This window comes from Mobula birostris, chromosome 2 (assembly GCF_030028105.1).
Source record: "Mobula birostris isolate sMobBir1 chromosome 2, sMobBir1.hap1, whole genome shotgun sequence".
Taxonomy (NCBI): domain Eukaryota; kingdom Metazoa; phylum Chordata; class Chondrichthyes; order Myliobatiformes; family Myliobatidae; genus Mobula; species Mobula birostris.
Window position 1 is genome coordinate 119,393,808 of NC_092371.1, and position 17,652 is coordinate 119,411,459.

The 17,652-nt window shown below is 40.8% G+C and overlaps 1 protein-coding gene across 4 annotated transcripts in view; it reads right to left on the minus strand.

The window, feature by feature from the left end:
- Window positions 1-17,652, minus strand: part of anapc1 (anaphase promoting complex subunit 1) — a 232,455-nt gene that overhangs the window by 44,508 nt on the left and 170,295 nt on the right. For all 4 annotated transcript variants that reach the window (XM_072246952.1, XM_072246951.1, XM_072246958.1 and 1 more), the window contains 4 exons: window positions 17,415-17,489; window positions 6,485-6,561; window positions 961-1,051; window positions 760-813 (listed from right to left, as the gene is read on the minus strand). In XM_072246952.1, the coding sequence (XP_072103053.1) occupies window positions 760-813; window positions 961-1,051; window positions 6,485-6,561; window positions 17,415-17,489 (297 nt within the window). The remainder of the gene's footprint in view (window positions 1-759; window positions 814-960; window positions 1,052-6,484; window positions 6,562-17,414; window positions 17,490-17,652) is intronic.

A 17,652-nucleotide genomic window follows, 5' to 3' on the forward strand; every position in this document is an offset into this window, starting at 1 on the left:
TTGACCATGAAAGAGCAATTTACGGTTGTCTTTTAAACTGAGAATTAATAGTTAAAATGGTTTTAAAAAAATCTTCTGTGAAATGGTTGCTGAATTTAATTGGCATAAACATAGAACATAGAAATTTACAGCACGTTACAGGCCCTTTGGCCCACAATGTTGTGACGACCATGTAACCTACTCTAGACTGCCTAGAATTTCCCTAGCTCATTGCCCTTTATTTTTCTAAGCTCTATGTATCTATCTAAGAGGCTCTTAAAAGACCCTATCGTATCCACTTCCACCACTGCAGCCTGCAGTACATTCCACGCACCCACCACTCTGTGTGAAAAACTTACCCCTGACATCTCCTCGGTACCTATTTCCAAGCACCTTAAAACTATGCCCCCTCGTGTTAGCCATTTCAGCCCTGGGGAAAAGCCTCTGGCTATCCACACGATCAATGCCCCTCATCATCTTATACACCTCTATCAGGTCACCTCTCATCCTCCATCACTCCAAGGAGAAAAGACCAAGTACATTCAACCTGTTCTCATAAGGGTACACTCTCCAATCCAGGCAACATCCTTGTAAATCTCCTCTGCACTCTCTCTATAGTATCCATGCAGTATAAACCTGGAGGGAACATCTCAACCCAGGCAAGATAATGAACCTGTACTTCCCTGATTAAGTGAAAATATTATCATGATCTTAAGCCTAAAACAATACATTTATCAAGTCTTAGGTGTGTGTGTTTGGGTGGAAGGAGAGAGGACTTACCAGTGCTGCCATGGGTGAAGAGACAGACTCCAGAAACATTTTCACATATTTGTACTAGATAACAAACAAAACAGTTAATATTACAGACATTTTAAATAAGCTACTTGAAATCATCAGTCAACAACTACAAAGTGACAAAGGCTCAAGATTAATTCTTCCCCTTTTTTATTGAAAAGCTTTTAACAACATAGTATCACCCACCAAACAATTGAAAGCCGCTGTGTTTGAAGATCCGGCAAATCGTAGGCCCATTGCCATACAGGCACCAGCAATAATGTTGATGTGGGCTTGGCTGCAAACAAGAATGAGAATAGTGTGCAAACAGTTATTGAAAGGAATACGACCATTTAATCACATACAGTTAGCCGACTTTACGTTGCAAATGATGGGAGGGAGTGTTCATCATCCCTAATAGAGATAAAGTAAAGATCTGAAATTTGCCCCAGTACAACAGACAGGCTACAGCATCTGGCCAGGTGAGAGGAGGAGAGATTTTACACGAGATGGAGGGTGACTTTTGGGTGACTGTTTTCAAATTTGCTTCAGGTCAGTGGGCGGATGCTGTGACTGATATGTAGATAGTCAGTCAGCCAAGGGAGTACAGTTAACCCGCAAACTGATAAGTCAGTTACTGGATAATCAAGAGTTGACTGCATATTTTGTTAGAGTGAACTTACTTTTGGCAGGGTGCTCTGTGGTGCTAAGAACAGTTCTGAAACATCTTGCTGGCTAGCTCGAAGGAAAGAATTTTACTCCCCCCTATTCTGGAGCAACTTGCAGCTCTTCCCACAGTGGTGCCGCCAGTACAGCAGCTGCCTCTCAGCCACAGCCACAATGGGCTTGATTCTGTGGAGTGTGGAGTTTGCAGGTTTTCCCTGTGAACATTTGGGTTTCACCAGGAACTCTTCTTTCCTCTCACACGCCAAAGACATGTTCAGTTTGGCCATGTAAATTACCTTTTGTGTAGGTGGCTGGTGGGAGAATCAGTGGAGTGGTAGTGGGTAGAAGTGAGAGTTGTTATTACAGGGAAATAAAGGGGGAGGGGGAATGGGATTGCCCTAATACCTGGTATAGGCTCAGTGGATCAAATAGCTTCCTTCTGTGTCAGAAGATGTGAATCCCAACACCTGTTACGTTTGGTGTATTCACAGAATGTGATACACTGCATGTTGTAATCTCCAATGGTTAGAGGCTGCAAGGAAAGGCTCCAACCATCTGGTTTAACCTGACAGACAATGTATGAAGGTAGGCTCGACTGTTCAATTATCCCCACTACATAAGGTGATGGAAAGGAATGGGTGAGAGAGTAGAAAATCAGTGTCCGAGTGGGTACATGAAGTGTCTTCCTTCTGAATCTGGGAAGATGCAACTTTAAGCCGTGTGTTTCCTGCTTAACCCTACTTGAGGTGCAGCATTGTGCCTTACATTCACACATTCATATTGTATGTAACCTCGGAGAGGGAAAAAAACTCACCTCAGGAGAATATGATGGAGGATATCCAGATTAAACATGTTTTTGCAAAAGCACAGATAATTATTATGGATGAGGATGAGTCAATGGGCACTTTAAATTTTTGTTTAGATATCTTCACAAACTTGAAATTAATAAACCGTGTACAGGCAGTCCCCAGGTAACATAAGGGTTCAGTTCCTGACAGCAGTCTGTAAAGAGATTTTCCTCAGTCAGGAACGTCCACTTCCTGTAGAAATCCATAACAGATTGCTCTTGTTACATGCACCTGTTAGGGTGCATCCTCCAGATACCTTATAAGGTAACCGTAGCCTACAGCCAGGAGCAGATGTCATCAGGTGGTTCCCAACCTTCACCGAGTGTTTCGGCCCTTAACCACGACACTCTCCAGTTGGTGGGCCGGCAGTGGTGGCAAATCACTGCCCATCTGCTCCTGGCTTCCAGCTTCCCTCCTCTCACCTACTCCAAATCCAACAATATAATTCTATCATTTTATTATTGAACAATCACCCTACCACTTCCCACAACTAAACTAATGGAATATATACTGTATCCAGAATGCCATGAAAATTGTATTATTTAGCTTTAAAGGAACTTCTAAGGTGTATGAGAGAGTTTGTATGAAGACAAATCTCCATAGATTAGGTCATTTGTAAATCTCCAGGAGCTCTATACAGAGTATAACCATACCATAGAAACTACAGCACAGAAACAGGCCTTTTGGCCCTTCTTGGCTGTGCCGAACCATTTTCTGCCTAGTCCCACTGACCTGCACACGGACCATATCCCTCCATACACCTCTCATCCATGTATCTGTCCAATTTATTCTTAAATGTTAAAAAAGAACCCGCATTTACCACCTCGTCTGGCAGCTCATTCCATACTCCCACCACTCTCTGTGTGAAGAAGCCCCCCCTAATGTTCCCTTTAAACTTTTCCCCCCTCACCCTTAACCCATGTCCTCTGGTTTTTTTCCCCTTGCCTCAGTGGAAAAAGCCTGCTTGCATTCACTCTGTCTATACCCATCATAATTTTATATACCTCTATCAAATCTCCCCTCATTCTTCTACGCTCCAGGGAATAAAGTCCTAATCTATTCAACCTTTCTCTGTAACTGAGTTTCTCAAGTCCCGGCAACATCCTTGTAAACTTTCTCTGCACTCTTTCAATCTTATTTATATCCTTCCTGTAATTTGGTGACCAAAACTGAACACAATACTCCAGATTCGGCCTCACCAATGCCTTATACAACCTCATCATAACATTCCAGCTCTTATACTCAATACTTTGATTAATAAAGGCCAATGTACCAAAGGCTCTCTTTACGACCCTATCTACCTGTGACGCCACTTTTAGGGAATTTTGTATCTGTATTCCCAGATCCCTCTGTTCCACTGCACTCCTCAGTGCCTTACCATTAACCCTGTATGTTCTACCTTAGTTTCTCCTTCCAACGTGCAATACCTCACACTTGTCTGTATTAAACTCCATCTGCCATTTTTCAGCCCATTTTTCCAGCTGGTCCAAGTCCCGCTGCAGGCTCTGAAAACCTTCCTCACTGTCTACTACACCTCCAAACTTTGTATCATCAGCAAATTTGCTGATCCAATTTACCACATTATCATCCAGATCATTGATATAGATGACAAATAGCAATGGACCCAGCACTGATCCCTGTGGCACACCACTAGTCAGTTGATATCTGCTTACAATTCTGTTTGCATCTTTTCAAGCTTAAAAAGAATTCCACAAAGAAGAGATTTAATTGTGGTTTTCATCACAGCTTGCTTACAAGATGTACAAATTGTAAATATTTTTAAGATTCATTCAAGATCTGTTCATATTGTTGCAAAGTAGGGAGTTAGTGCCTATATTCTCAACTGTCCCACAGATCTGGTGGCTTGACAGAGTATTTCACAGTGGCAGTTCTGAGTTAATAATGCTGCTATAGCCGGAATCACATAAAAATAGGGATGGTAAATTTTTACAGTTAAACACTTGACCAAGATAGGCTTTATACCTCTATATCATTACTTGTATTCAATTTACTCATTGCTGTACTGAGCTTCAAACTGATGTCTTCAGATCAATAACTATAATATGCAGGGAATAGTGGAATATGCTTAATTCAGCAACGTGTTCAGCACAGACATTGTGGGCTGAATGGCCTGTACATGTGCTGTACGGCTTATTAACCTTTATGCTGTTGCACTTCATGGTGTGAATAATAGTAATAAATACTTTGATCCACATTTATGCCCGAAACTGAAAATAATGTGGGCTTTGGATTTAACATATCAAATTTGCAGTGCCTTCTTCAAAACAAAATCTTTCATCTTGTAGTCAGCTCACAATGCCAGTTGACATTTCTCACTCTGTTTTTTACACCTTGACTTCCACAACTGTAAACCATTTTCCGATACATTCAGGTCAGACTGACGTAGTTTAATCATATCAGAAACTCCCTCCTCCAAGTAATCTGACCAAAAGCTCAGCTCCATCCGCCCCTGCTGAACCACCTCAAGAGACGGAACTTAACTACGTCCCAACAATCTTTCAGTGATCTACTTACAGGTGTACTAAAAATATTCAGCTGACACTGAAGATGGTTATCAAGATTTACAAAGGGATCTTGATAAAGCTGGATAAGTAGGCTAAGGAATGGCATATAGAGTTTAATTCAGTTAAGTGCAAGCTTGTGCAAGGAAGACAAATGAGGGTTGGAATTCCACAGTGAATAACTTTGCAGGGAAATGTTACAGAACAGTGGCACTTAGGAGCACAAGTGCACGGTTCCCCAAAGGTAGTGTCACAGGGAGAAAGGGTAATGAAGGAGGCTTTTGGCAGCTGGCCTTCATCAGTTAGAACACTGAGTATCAGAGATAGGATGTTGGATTGCTATTCTACAAGATGTTGGTAACGCTGCATTTGGAATACTGGCTTCGGAGGTGGTGCAGAGGAGGTTCACCAGGTTGATTCCAGAGGTGAAGTGGTTAGACTATGAAGAGAGGTTGCGTCGCCTGGGACCGTACTCACTGGAATTCAGAAGGATGAGAGGAGATCTTATAGAAACATATAAAATTATGAAGGGGATAGATAAGATAGAGGCAGGAAAGTTGTTTCCACTGGTCGGTGAGACTAGAACTAGGGGACATAGCCTCAGGATTCAGGGAAGTAGATTTAGGATGGAGAAGAAGAGGAACTGCTTTTCCCAGACAGTGATGAATCTGTGGAATTCTCTACTCAATAAAGCAGTGGAGGCTACCTCAGTAAATATATTTAAGACAAGGTTGGATAGATTTTTGCATAGTAGGGGAATTAAGGGTTATGGGGAAAAGGCAGGTAGGTGGAGATGAGTCCATGGCCAGATCAGCCATGATCTTACTGAATGGCGGAGCAGGCTCGATGGGCTAGATGGCCGACTCCTGCTCCTATTTCTTATGTTCTTATGATATATAAAACCATGAGGGTGAAAGCATACAGTCCTTTTATGAGTGTTGGTGAATCAAGAACTAGAAGTTAAGGTGAGGGGGTGATATTTAACAGGAATCTGAGCAGTTTTTTCATCCAGAATGACTCCTTGAGGAAGTGGCGGAGGCAGGTACAATTAACAACATGTAGAAGCTACTTGGACAGTTACAAGCAGTGGACAGGAAAGGCAAAAAGGGATATGGGCCATGGGACTATTTTAGTGATATGAACTGATTGCAAAATAGTTCCAAGCAGGTCTCTGAAGAGTAGATGGGCCTTCCTTTGGACATCCAAAGACATGACCTTTGAACACGTAGCACTCCGTCAATATTGCAGAAATGGTAAAGTGTTCAATGATTCTGACACAAGAATGATAGCTAGTAAACCACAGCAGACTGACACTTGAAATGTTACATGTTCAGTACAAGTTTAATTACTAAAATGGAATCCAATGGTCTGGACCATGGCTTCAGCCTAAAATTTTCCACACACATAGGATATTTAAATGCAAATAATAAAATAAATACAGGTAAATAAATTAATGACCAAGAGCATGAAGCTATCAGAATGCCATTAAAAGCTCTCTGGTTTACTGATGTCTTCAGGGAATGAAATTTACCACCCTTACAATGGTCTGGCCTATATGTGATTCCAGATACCGCCAGTGAGGTTGACTCTTAGTTTGGTTCAGGAGTGATTAGAGGTGGATAATAAATGTCAACATTGGCCAATAAGGAAATACACCTAAAGAAAATAAGGAAAAACACCCAAAGGTAAGCTTACCGCATGGTTTGTAAGTCAACATCTTCTGGTGTTTGCCCATCTACTGTGTTTAACGATGTATTGTTCTGCCTCACAATCTACAAACAAATTAAAGGCACCACAATGAAGAATTAATTCGAGACACAAATAAAGCACTGTCATCCCACAACAAAATTTCAATTTAGCACAATCATTGAATTAGGAAGACCCATTCTGCTGTCTGCACAATCATCTGGCTAGGAATTTACATTTTGATATGCAAAATAGTACTTTTCTGAACAGCAGTATATTCTGAGATTGAATCAATGCTGAAAAAACAGGTATTTAATAAAATCAGATTTTGAAGAAAGTCTTTGGAATTCTGCCCATTCTAACTGAACATCACAAGTCTCTAAAAGTTTAAATTTATTATCAAAGTACATTTATATCTAGCCAGCCAGTGGTGTAGTGGCACCAGCACTGGACTTCAAGACGAGTGATTCCTGCATCGGACCCAGCCGGCTCCTTGCATGCTTTCCATCCGTGCTGGGTTGAGCGCCAAGCTAGCAACTCACCTATTTAAAAAAAACAAAACTTGGCAGATAAAATGGATCTCACTTGACCACTGGATGTTCAAGGTCAGATGAGAAGGACAAAGAGAGAACTGCCAGATCTGTGAACCATGATGAATTAAGCATGAAGCATACTCCGCCTCCTCTGCCTTAAAGATATACTCAGCTGTTCTGTCCACGCGGTGGATGATGAGGCCCTCGGGCTGCAGTACTGTGTACAAAATGGAGGCAGTGAGCCATGTTTCTGTGAAACAAAGCACACAGTAGTCTGATGCCCCTCTGGTACTCAAATCTTGCTCAGAGATCTTCAATTTTATTTTCCAGACACTATACATTCGCCAGCAGGATAGAAGGGAGTGGGGGTCTAACAGCCCTGCATTTCAATCTTACTTGCAGCCCAGCACACTTTTTGCATTTCCCTTTTCTTAAAGGGGAACTGCACTCATGATCTGAGTCTGCAGTCCACCAATTTTGAGCATTGATAGATTATGTTAAATGTCTTAAAACAAATGTTGCTTACAGGGCCAACTGTGGGTTTCAGCTGTGGGAGCCCAAAACAGGAATATTTGGTGATTCCCATTGGAGCTGCACACAAAGAATGGCCACTTTCTAGAAGGGAGAGGGATGGAGCATGAGACGAAGGGAGGGGTGGACAGAGCGAGAGTAGGAAAGTAGGACAGAAAAGAGAGGGGTGAAAATGGGGGAATAGAATATGATGGGAAAGTAGAGAGAGAGAGAAAAGGGTAGTGAGGGAGCAAGAGGGACAAGAGAAGAATGAAAAGTACTAAAAGGGGAAAAAGCTTTAGATTGAGGAAGTAAATCTCTCAGCAAAACAAAAACAGCTGCCAGCAAACAGAGGAAGCTGCAAGTGTGGGCACAATTAGAATAAGAATAATTATCAGCACTGATTTACCTAATGTGAAATTTGTCACTTTGTGGCAGCAGTACAATATACAAAATTAAATAAATAGTGGCGAATAAAGAATAATAAGGTAGTTCATGAACTGTTCAGAAATATGATGGCGGAGGGGAAGAGGCATGCCCTGGATGGTGAGGGTCCTTAGTAATGGATGCTACCTTCTTGAAGCACCACCTCTTGAAGATGACCTTGATGGTGGGGAGGGTTGTGTCTGAGAAGCAGTCTGCAACCCTTTGCAGTTTCTTGTGCTCCTATGCATTGGACCTTCCAGACCAAGCTGTGATGCAACTAGCCAGCATGCCTTCCATCATACATCTATAAACATTTCTAAGTCTTTGGAGACATACTGATTCTTCTCAAGCTCTTAAAGAAGTAGAGCTGCTGGCGTGCTTTCTTCATGACTACATCAATCTGTTCGGTCCAGGAAAGATCCTCCGAGATGTTGATTCTCAGGAACTTGAAGATGCTCACCCTTTCTAACCCACTGACCTCTCTGATGCGTGTTCTCAAAACTTCCCCTTCCTATAGACCACAATTAATTCCTTGATTTTGCTGATGGAAGATTGTTGCGACACCACTGAACCAACTGATCTATCTCACTCCTGCATGCCTGCTTGGACAGGTACATGGATAGAAAAGGTCTAGAGGGAAACGGGCCAAACACAGGCAAATGAGACTTGCTGAGACATCTTGGACAGCATTGATGAGTTGGAACAAAGGGCCTGATTCCATGCTGTAAAACTCCATGACAATGACTCTGAGTCCATAAATGGGGACGGCCAGTAGCTGTTATGATAATCTTTCTCAAAGTGGGTTGGTTTAGGGTGCTTCTGAATGACAAGAATCAAGGGAATGGACAGAAAAGGTGAAGACCATACTAAGCATGACTTCATTGAATGGCCGATCTGATTCAAGCAGCCATTCTTACTACTGCACCTATTGCTCTTACAGCAGGGAAATTGGGAGAAAATGAAAGAGTGCACAGGAAAAAGTAGTGTAAAGTGAAAGAAAGAAAAATGCAGAGAGAAATTAAGTACTTGAGAAAAGGGACGAAGACCAAAAGTGACTTAGAAAAGTTAAAAGGACAAAATATTTAAGAGGTATCGCTGGATGTTCATGCTTTATTTAAAGTACATTAAATGTGATGCCAAGTAAGCACTACTTGATAGATAAACCTCAGAAGAAAATGTAAGTATCAAACCAAAGAAATGTATCTTAAACAGGATGGACAAAAGCAGTAAGAAGAACAAGCCATCTTGAGCCTGATCCACCATTCAATACTGTTAAGGCTTATATAATCTTTGTCCTAAATCTACTTTATTGCCTGTTTGCCCAAGATTCTAATATTAACTAAAATATTTTCTATCAACTGTTTTAATATATTTAATTCCTTCAACCTCTACAGTTATCTTGGTTTAGAAATTCCAAAGATTCATGACCTCATGAAGAAGAATTTCTCGTTACCATCTTCAATAAATGGGTCGGTATTCAGAAACTGTCCCTCCACTTGTCAGTTCCATTTTGAACGTCTATCTTGCCAAGTCCCCTTGTAATCTACTCAGACAATGCACAGAATTCAGCAAGATGAATTTAATTCTGTACAGGTGCAGTTGAGAGAGAGACACGAAACTGGTTCTGCTCTGAAGACAACATTTCACAACATAACTTATCCTAGTATTTTTAATTCATCAGTAGGATCACCAGAGAGAAACAATGGGGGGGCGGGGGGAAGATGAAGTATTCTCCAGGATGTCCTATACCATAACCAAAAGAAGTGATACTCAACAACATCACAGCAAAGGTAGATAGCAACTTGGAGATCTAAACCGTCCTCCAAAGGGATTTCACGATTTAGTACTTGACTCAAATCACACAATAAGGAGATCACATCTAATAATTATGCGGTGTTCCTCTTTACACATCCAAACTAGTGAAGCGCTTGCGCTTCTGTAACAATCTTCATGACCTCAGAATACTCCATATTTATTTACCAGTAACACAGAACCTTTTAGTCCCATGACATCACTTGCAGAATTTGACAGAGTGTGGTTTAAAGACTTCTTTTAAATCTCAAGTTAATTGGCATCAGAGTGAAAGCATTCAAGTGGCTGCAGTCGCATTTCACACAAAGGAAGGTGGCTGTGATTGTTGAAGGTTAATCAACCCAGGCCCATGATTTCACTCCAGGAGTTCTGGGTAGTTTCCTCAGCTGCTTCATTAACGACCCTCCTTCCTTCATAATGACAGAGTAGTAGGGCACGTAATCTGATGAGCGTAGAATGTTCAACTCTACTCCTAACTCCTCAGCAAAAGAAGCAGCCAAAACCTACAAGCAGCAAGTCCCAGACAATACTAAGGCTTGGGCTGATAGGTAGTGAGTGACATTCTCGCCAATAATGTGCCAACCAATGCCCATCTCCTATAAGACAAAATCTAATTATCTGTTCTTGACATTCAATGTCATTATCAGCACCATGTACCCTCACTATTAATACCCTCTGACAAATTCTGCCCTGATATCTCAGAACTAAAGTTTGTCTTGTAACACTCCTATGAAGGACCATAAGATATTCTCCTGTTAAATGTGCTTCAAACTTGTTTATTGAGTTTATTAACGGGTAGGGTGTACTAAACATTTATTCTTTCCACAACTGGTACAGAGTGGCAGCAATATGTACATTATACAAAATGCAGTAAGTAACTTGGATTGATAGCAAAATCCGCCAGTTTTACCACTTAGAAGATTATGGGCAGCAAATGGGCAGTAACGTCAACACCTGCAGGTTCCTAGTCCTATTGAAACGTTATTGGCCTGAAACATTGTCTGTTTGCTCTTTTCTGCCTGGCCTGCTGAGTTCTCCCAGCATTCTGTGTGTGTTGCTTAGGTTTCCTCCCAAGTTGGACACCTTCTTGACATGGCAATACATCACTGGTTTCTCACTGCCATTGGGCCCAAATACTGGAACTTCCTATGTACTATAACTATGGGAATACCACCACCAGCAGGACTGCAGTAGTTCAAGAACATGGCTCATCAACACCACCTCAAGGGCAGTTGTGACAATGAATGCTGGCCTTGCTGGTGACAATCTATTCAAAAAACTGAATAAAAACAAACATTTTCAGTTCATGGTAGAAAGCGTGGTCATGGAGATGAGCTTTAAGGAGCATCTGAATGAAAAGGAACAAATTTGATAGCTTAGGTCCTTGGCAGTTGAAGATGGACCCACCAAGGATACAGTAACTAAATACAAGGCATTAGAATCACAGAGCTGCAGGTCTGGAGGAGGACACAGTCAAACATCTGAAATTAATGGCATTTGGAACAATTCCAAATTCTTGATTTAGTTATCTGCACTACATCAATATGAACCTGGGGATTTACAGAGATGACATGAACTGCATGACTTGCCACCCATGGAGGAATATTTATATTATTCATGTAAACACAAAAGCACACAAATCACTAGGAAATTAACCATAGAGCAAGCCTCAAAACAGCTCCTCAGTTCGAATAGTTTGACAGCTATTTTTTTTTAACCATTTCATCCTCAGGTCTAAAGCTTTCAACTTGAATGCAAATCAATCATAACCAGAGGTCCACACTCAAGTTAGATTCGTTAATTCAGTACTCTGTGAATTGGGGAAAAAGAAGAAAATGTTGGAAACAGTGCATCAGATTCAGCATTTAGAGAGAGAGAGAAAAACAGCAATGTTTCAGTGACCTTGCACAGAACCGGGTGAAGTTTCAACACAAGGAAAGGGAAGAGGGTGGAGAAAAACAGGGAAAGTTCATGATCACGTGGAAAGCAGAAAATTTTAAAAGAAATGGAATGATGGTTCAAAGCAGCAGAAGATGATCATTTGGACAAGAAACAAGAGGTTGAATCTGGAAAAATGTAATTGGGGACTGAAGAATCATTATCTGCAATTGTTATACTCAGCCCTGTGCCCACAGGAATGCAATGTGTCTGGTTGGAAGATAAACTAATCTTTGAGCTAGATGTTAACAGTGTCTGAATTCAAAAACAGAACAACTGAAACAGGAATGGGGCAGACAGTGCACAGGAAAGAGCCAAGAAAAGGGGGGGAATTGTTGACAATAGCCGAGGTGTGAGCAAAGGTGATGCAGGGAATGATCCTTTTGCGGTGATAAAGCAGAAAGCACAGTTTGCCTGATGGAAGCATCATAACCAAGGGTGAAGGAAACAATGGAATTAGAATTGATTTTGGTATCGGTTTATAATTGCCACATGTACCAAGATACAGTGAAAATTTTGTCTTGAATATTGTTCATACAGATCAAATCATTATGCAGTGCATTCAGGTAAAACAAAGTAAAACAATGGCCTGCAGAATAAAGTGTAAAAGCTATAAAGAAAGTGAAGTGCATGTTAATAATAGGCTGCAAGATCTTAATGAGGTACACTGTGAGGTCAAGAGCCCATTTTGTATATAAGAGGTTTGTTCAAAGACTGAAAATGGCAGGGTAGCTGTCCTTGAGCCTGGTGGTACATGCTTTCAGGTTTTTGTGCTGTCTGCGTGATGGAAAAGGGGAGAAGAGAGAAAGTCCGGGGTGGGTGTGGCCACACTGGCTGCTTTACTGAGGCAGTGGGAAGTATAGACAGTCCATAGAGGGGAGGCTGGCTTCTGTAATGGGCTGAGCTGTGTCCATAACTGTGTGCGGTTCCTTGTGGTCAACGTGCAGGGCAGTTGCCATTCCAAGCCATTATACATCCAGATGGAATGCTTTCTATGGGTCATCAATAGGGACGTGCCAAATTTCTTTAGCCTCCTGAGAAAGCAGAGGCACTGATGAGCTTTCCTCCAGTGACATCAACGTGGCTGGACCAGGATCGGTTATTGGTCATGTTCACTCCTAGAAACTTTCCTGCAAGGATACTGCCTCCCCTCCAGTTCAGTTGTAAACTGTACTGCTTGTGCATATTCTACCTTCCCTGAAAGAGAGCCCAACGATCCAAAAATCTGAAACCCTCACTCTTGCACCATCTGCTTAGCCACATGTTAAATTGCATTATCATCCTATTTCTAGCCTCATCAGCACATGGCATGGGTAACAATCCTGAGATCATCACCTTGGAGGTCCTGTCCTTTAACTCAGCACCTAACTCCCTCAACTCACTTTGGGACCTTGTTACTCTTCCTTGCTGGCAGCTCTCCCTCCCCCTTAAGAATGCTATGAACTCGTTTTGAAATGTCCCTGATCTTAGAACCTGGGAGGCAACATACCAACTAAGAAACACACACAAAATGCTGGAGGAACTCAGCAGGCCCGACAGCATCTATGGAAAGAGTGAACAGTCACTGTTTCAGGCCGAGATTCTTCATTAGTTATCATGGGTCCTGAAGAAGGATCTTGGCCCAAAACGTTGACTGTTTATTCTTTTCCATAGATGGTGCCTAGCCTGCTGAATTCCTCCAGCATTTTGTGTGTGTTGCTTGGATTCCCAACCTCTGCACAGCTCTTCAAGTTCCTGTTCCTTCTACCTTTTTAGAAATTTGATGGCAGAGGAGAAAAAGCTGTTCCTGAATTGTTGATCGTGGATCTATATGCCACTGCGCCTCCTCCCCGATGGCAGTAGCGAGGATAGTAAGGATCTTTAACAAAGGATGCTATCCTCTTGAAGATGTCCTCATTGGTGGGGAGAATTGTATCTGTGATAGTGCTGTTGCATCTATAATCCTCTGCAATATCTTGTGATCCAATGCATCGGATGCCCTACTGCAGGCTGTCATACGAGCACCCTCTACCATATAGCCATAGAAATTTGTAAGAATCTTTGGTGACATTCCAAATTCCCTCAAGCATCTAATGAAGTAGAGCTGCTGCCATGCTTTTGTTATGACTGCATTGATATGTTGGGCCCAGAATAGACCCTTTGAGATGCTGACACTCAGGATCTTGAGGTTGCTCATCCTTTTCACCACTAACCCTCTGAGTGAGGACTGGTATATGCTCTGAGACAACTAGGCTTCATAAGTTCCACAGAGACAAGCTGAGCTGCAAACAATGATTAAAATATTGCTGTTATGCCAAAATTTGGTTAAAAAATGTGCCCAGTGAAGCATATTCACACCAAGATAACAATAGTGAATGAAGAAGATTACCAAGTTTGTTTTCACTGAGATAACAACAGAAATATTCTCTCAATTCATCTCCAACTAATAGTGAAAACGTTTTAACAGTCAGTTAATAGGAGGTCCGACTGCACATTGCAAAAGCATAGTTGCAGTTTGTATCATCATGGCTTAGAATGTCACATTAAAACACACTGTCCATCGTCATTTACTGGATGACTATTGAGATGTTTGTAGGCAACACTGTGAAATAAACCGCAAAGGCATCTCAGATGGACAACGTACTTCAGTTGCAAAAATAAATGATTCACGCACGCTGAAGCGAACTTGCAGGCAGAGAGAACTGAGCAACAACAGTCACATCTTACAGCAATTATCAATTGTTACAGAGGAGTCAGATGTTGACAATGTCTAGTTAGAGAGGCAAGCAAAGCAGATATTAATAAATTGAACAACTCATTCCTTTAGATGAAAGGTTTCAGAATAAAATGTTCAGTCAATTTATCTCTCTCACTCTCTCATGATTCTCCCCGAGACTTTCTTGATTTCGATGAGGTGCACAGTTTACTTTTAATTCAATATCAATGAAATCGCTTGCTCAAGGGATTTGATATTTTGTGACCTAGCTATTGGCGAAGTTGCTGACACATGCAACTGTTGAAGAGTAAACTGAATACCAATTCACAGCACTACTAAATACAGAATTTGGGGAGCATATTACTTAAGTTGTTTAGCTCTTCGAGAAGCTCCATTGCAATTTATCTTGAGACTTAGCACAAGTACAATGAACAACTTAAAGGACAGCCAAATGATAACCCACAGAGCACGTTATATCCTGTCTACTCTCATGAATTTTAAGCAGGCTTGATCACATTATTGTAGGCAAACCATCTTTGACATTGATGGTATAAATTAATATAAAAGAGGTTTTTTTTTCCAATTCTTCTGTTGGATATTTCAAAAACTTCCAATAATATATTTTTTAAAATCTTGTCCTGTTTCTTTTCTTTTTCAATCTCATCTTCCTTTTCCTTTTGAATTTGCTTTTTATACATTATTTAAAACTGATTTATGTAGGGACTACCTTGGACAGACATTTTGGTCGATAAGGACCACTTACTAAGCTTTGTAACTATGACTCTGTAATCAACAGCAAAATAAAACAGAGACCTCGTGAAATACTCAGCAGACCAGATAGCATTTGTGGAGAGAGAAACAGAACTTTGATTGCAGTCAATGATCCTTCATAAATTCTGATGGAAGGTCAGTTACTTGAAATTCATTCTTTTTTTAAATCTCTCTTCTCAAAGGCTGCTTGAACTGCTGAGTATTTCCAGGATTTCCTGATTTCCACTACCTTTGCTTTGCTTTTTGATGTCTGCCACTTTAAAGAGTTTAAAAAAAAAATTCTGCTCTGCTGATGGGGGAGAAATTCAACATCGGACCAGAGCATTAAATATATAGTATAACAGCATTTCCTAACATTCTGATGGAATCAAATTTTGGATTTGAATATAGTATACAGATCAAATATTATGTCTTTTGCTACTTTTCAGAAGGCAAAGTTCTAAGCAGAGCAGTTTGATGCCACCTTCTCACAGAGCACAGATCACCTATGGAGGACAATGAAATGGGATTTCTAATCTCAGGTTCAGTGTAAAAGCGATATAAAATATTTGGATGTATGCAAGATTAACATTGGTGTTGTTCATTCATTAATAGCCACAAAATTCAGGCCAAATATTTCTACTTTGCACTCTTATACTTTATGAGAATTTTACTGGCTTCACATGACCTCTCTCCAGCTTTCTTCCTCCTCAATGAAGACCACTCAAAGATGTGACCAGATCCCTCCTTGTTTTTAGGCCGATTAATGAAGTTATTGTCGATCTATCTTGTTCCTTACCCTCCCCAACTCCCATTCCCAATGGTATATGTTATTATTCACCAATTAATCAAGTACATAACATGTCCCAGGTGTCTACAGACTTCCTAAATCATGATCCCCTAGAGGAACACTACAGATAACACAATCACAGCTGGGAACTTAACACCATAATAGCTCCTGCAAAAATAATGAACACATTGGCCACAGGAAACAGTATGTTCAAACAAAACTAGACAATATTTTGACATTATGGCAAATAACATGTCATCAAGCTGCAAGGTAATGACCATCACCAACCAACTCCCCCCATTCCCACTACCGATATTCAACGGCACAATTGTTGAATCTCCCAACATCAATACCACCATTGACCAGAAAAGCAAATGGACAAACTATATAAATATAGTGGCTATCATAGGCCAGAAGGCTTCATCTTCCTACAACTCAAATCCTTTCCACCACTTATAAGGCACAAGTCAGGAGTGCGATGGAATACTCTCTTTATACCAGGGTGGGTGCAGCTCTAACTTCACTAAAGAAACTTAACACCATCCAGGATTAAGCTGCCAGCTTAATAGATTTATTTTATTTTATTATTTATTTATTTATTTATTTATTTATTGCAAAACAGCGCAGAATAGGCCCTTCAAGCCAGGTTGCCCAGCAAACACCAATTTAACCCTAGATTAATCATGGGACAATTTACAATGATCAATCAACCTACCAACTGGTAGGTTGGTGGGAGAAAACCCCACACGATCACGGGGTGAATGTACTAACTCCACACTCTAAAGGTTTGTTCACTCTGAGTCTCACATCATTATAACTTGGAAAAATACCACTGGTTCTTCGCCATCGCTAAGTTTAAACCCTGGAACTCCTACATTAACACCCCTGTGTGAGTACCTTTGCCATAAGAAATGTAACAGTTTAAGGTGCTCAGCTCACTACCTTCCCAAGGGTACAATTTCACTAGGGAAGTCCAGATTCCAAAAATGGGATAATTAAGATTTACTACAGTGACATGATCAATCAGTTATGAAGTCAACAGAATAGCACCAGATACATGTTGTAACATCATGACTTGTTCCCATTTGTAACCTTCCAGAGCAATACAAAATCCAATGTGAGTAGCTTACACCTTCATATACTGCTTAGGTGTCTGTGAGTGTCATTTATATAATGCATTCAAATCAGTGGTTGCCAATTCTGCATTGGGTAACCAATGTGAGAAACATCATCTGAATGCAAATTCTCTCTTCCAAAAAAGAACAAAAATACCTTACACAGAGCTGCATGTCTAATATTTCTGGTGCCCTGTGTTTAAAGTAGCTACAATGGGAACACTTAAGAAAATGCGACATTCGACTGGAAATCTTTACTGAGCTTACAATGGCTGAGATTCGAGGAGATATAAAAATTTCCTGCAAAGGTTCTGGAATAAACCAAGTGAAAGTGTATAAAAATAAAGATTAAATGATAGGACATACTTACTGGGGGTACGTTGCTATTAATCCATGCTGGACTTGGCTTTATTTCATCCCACATAATTAATCCTCTTGCCAAAGTCTAAAGACAGAATCAAGAACAATGCCGTGTTTAGCAAACAATGGGGTATTAATATATAATCCAATGATAATTACTGTATTCCCATGAATAATAGATAATGACCCACTGGTGGTATTTTGTTCATTTCCTCCTTGCTATCGAGGAGGTATTGAAAGCTACCAGG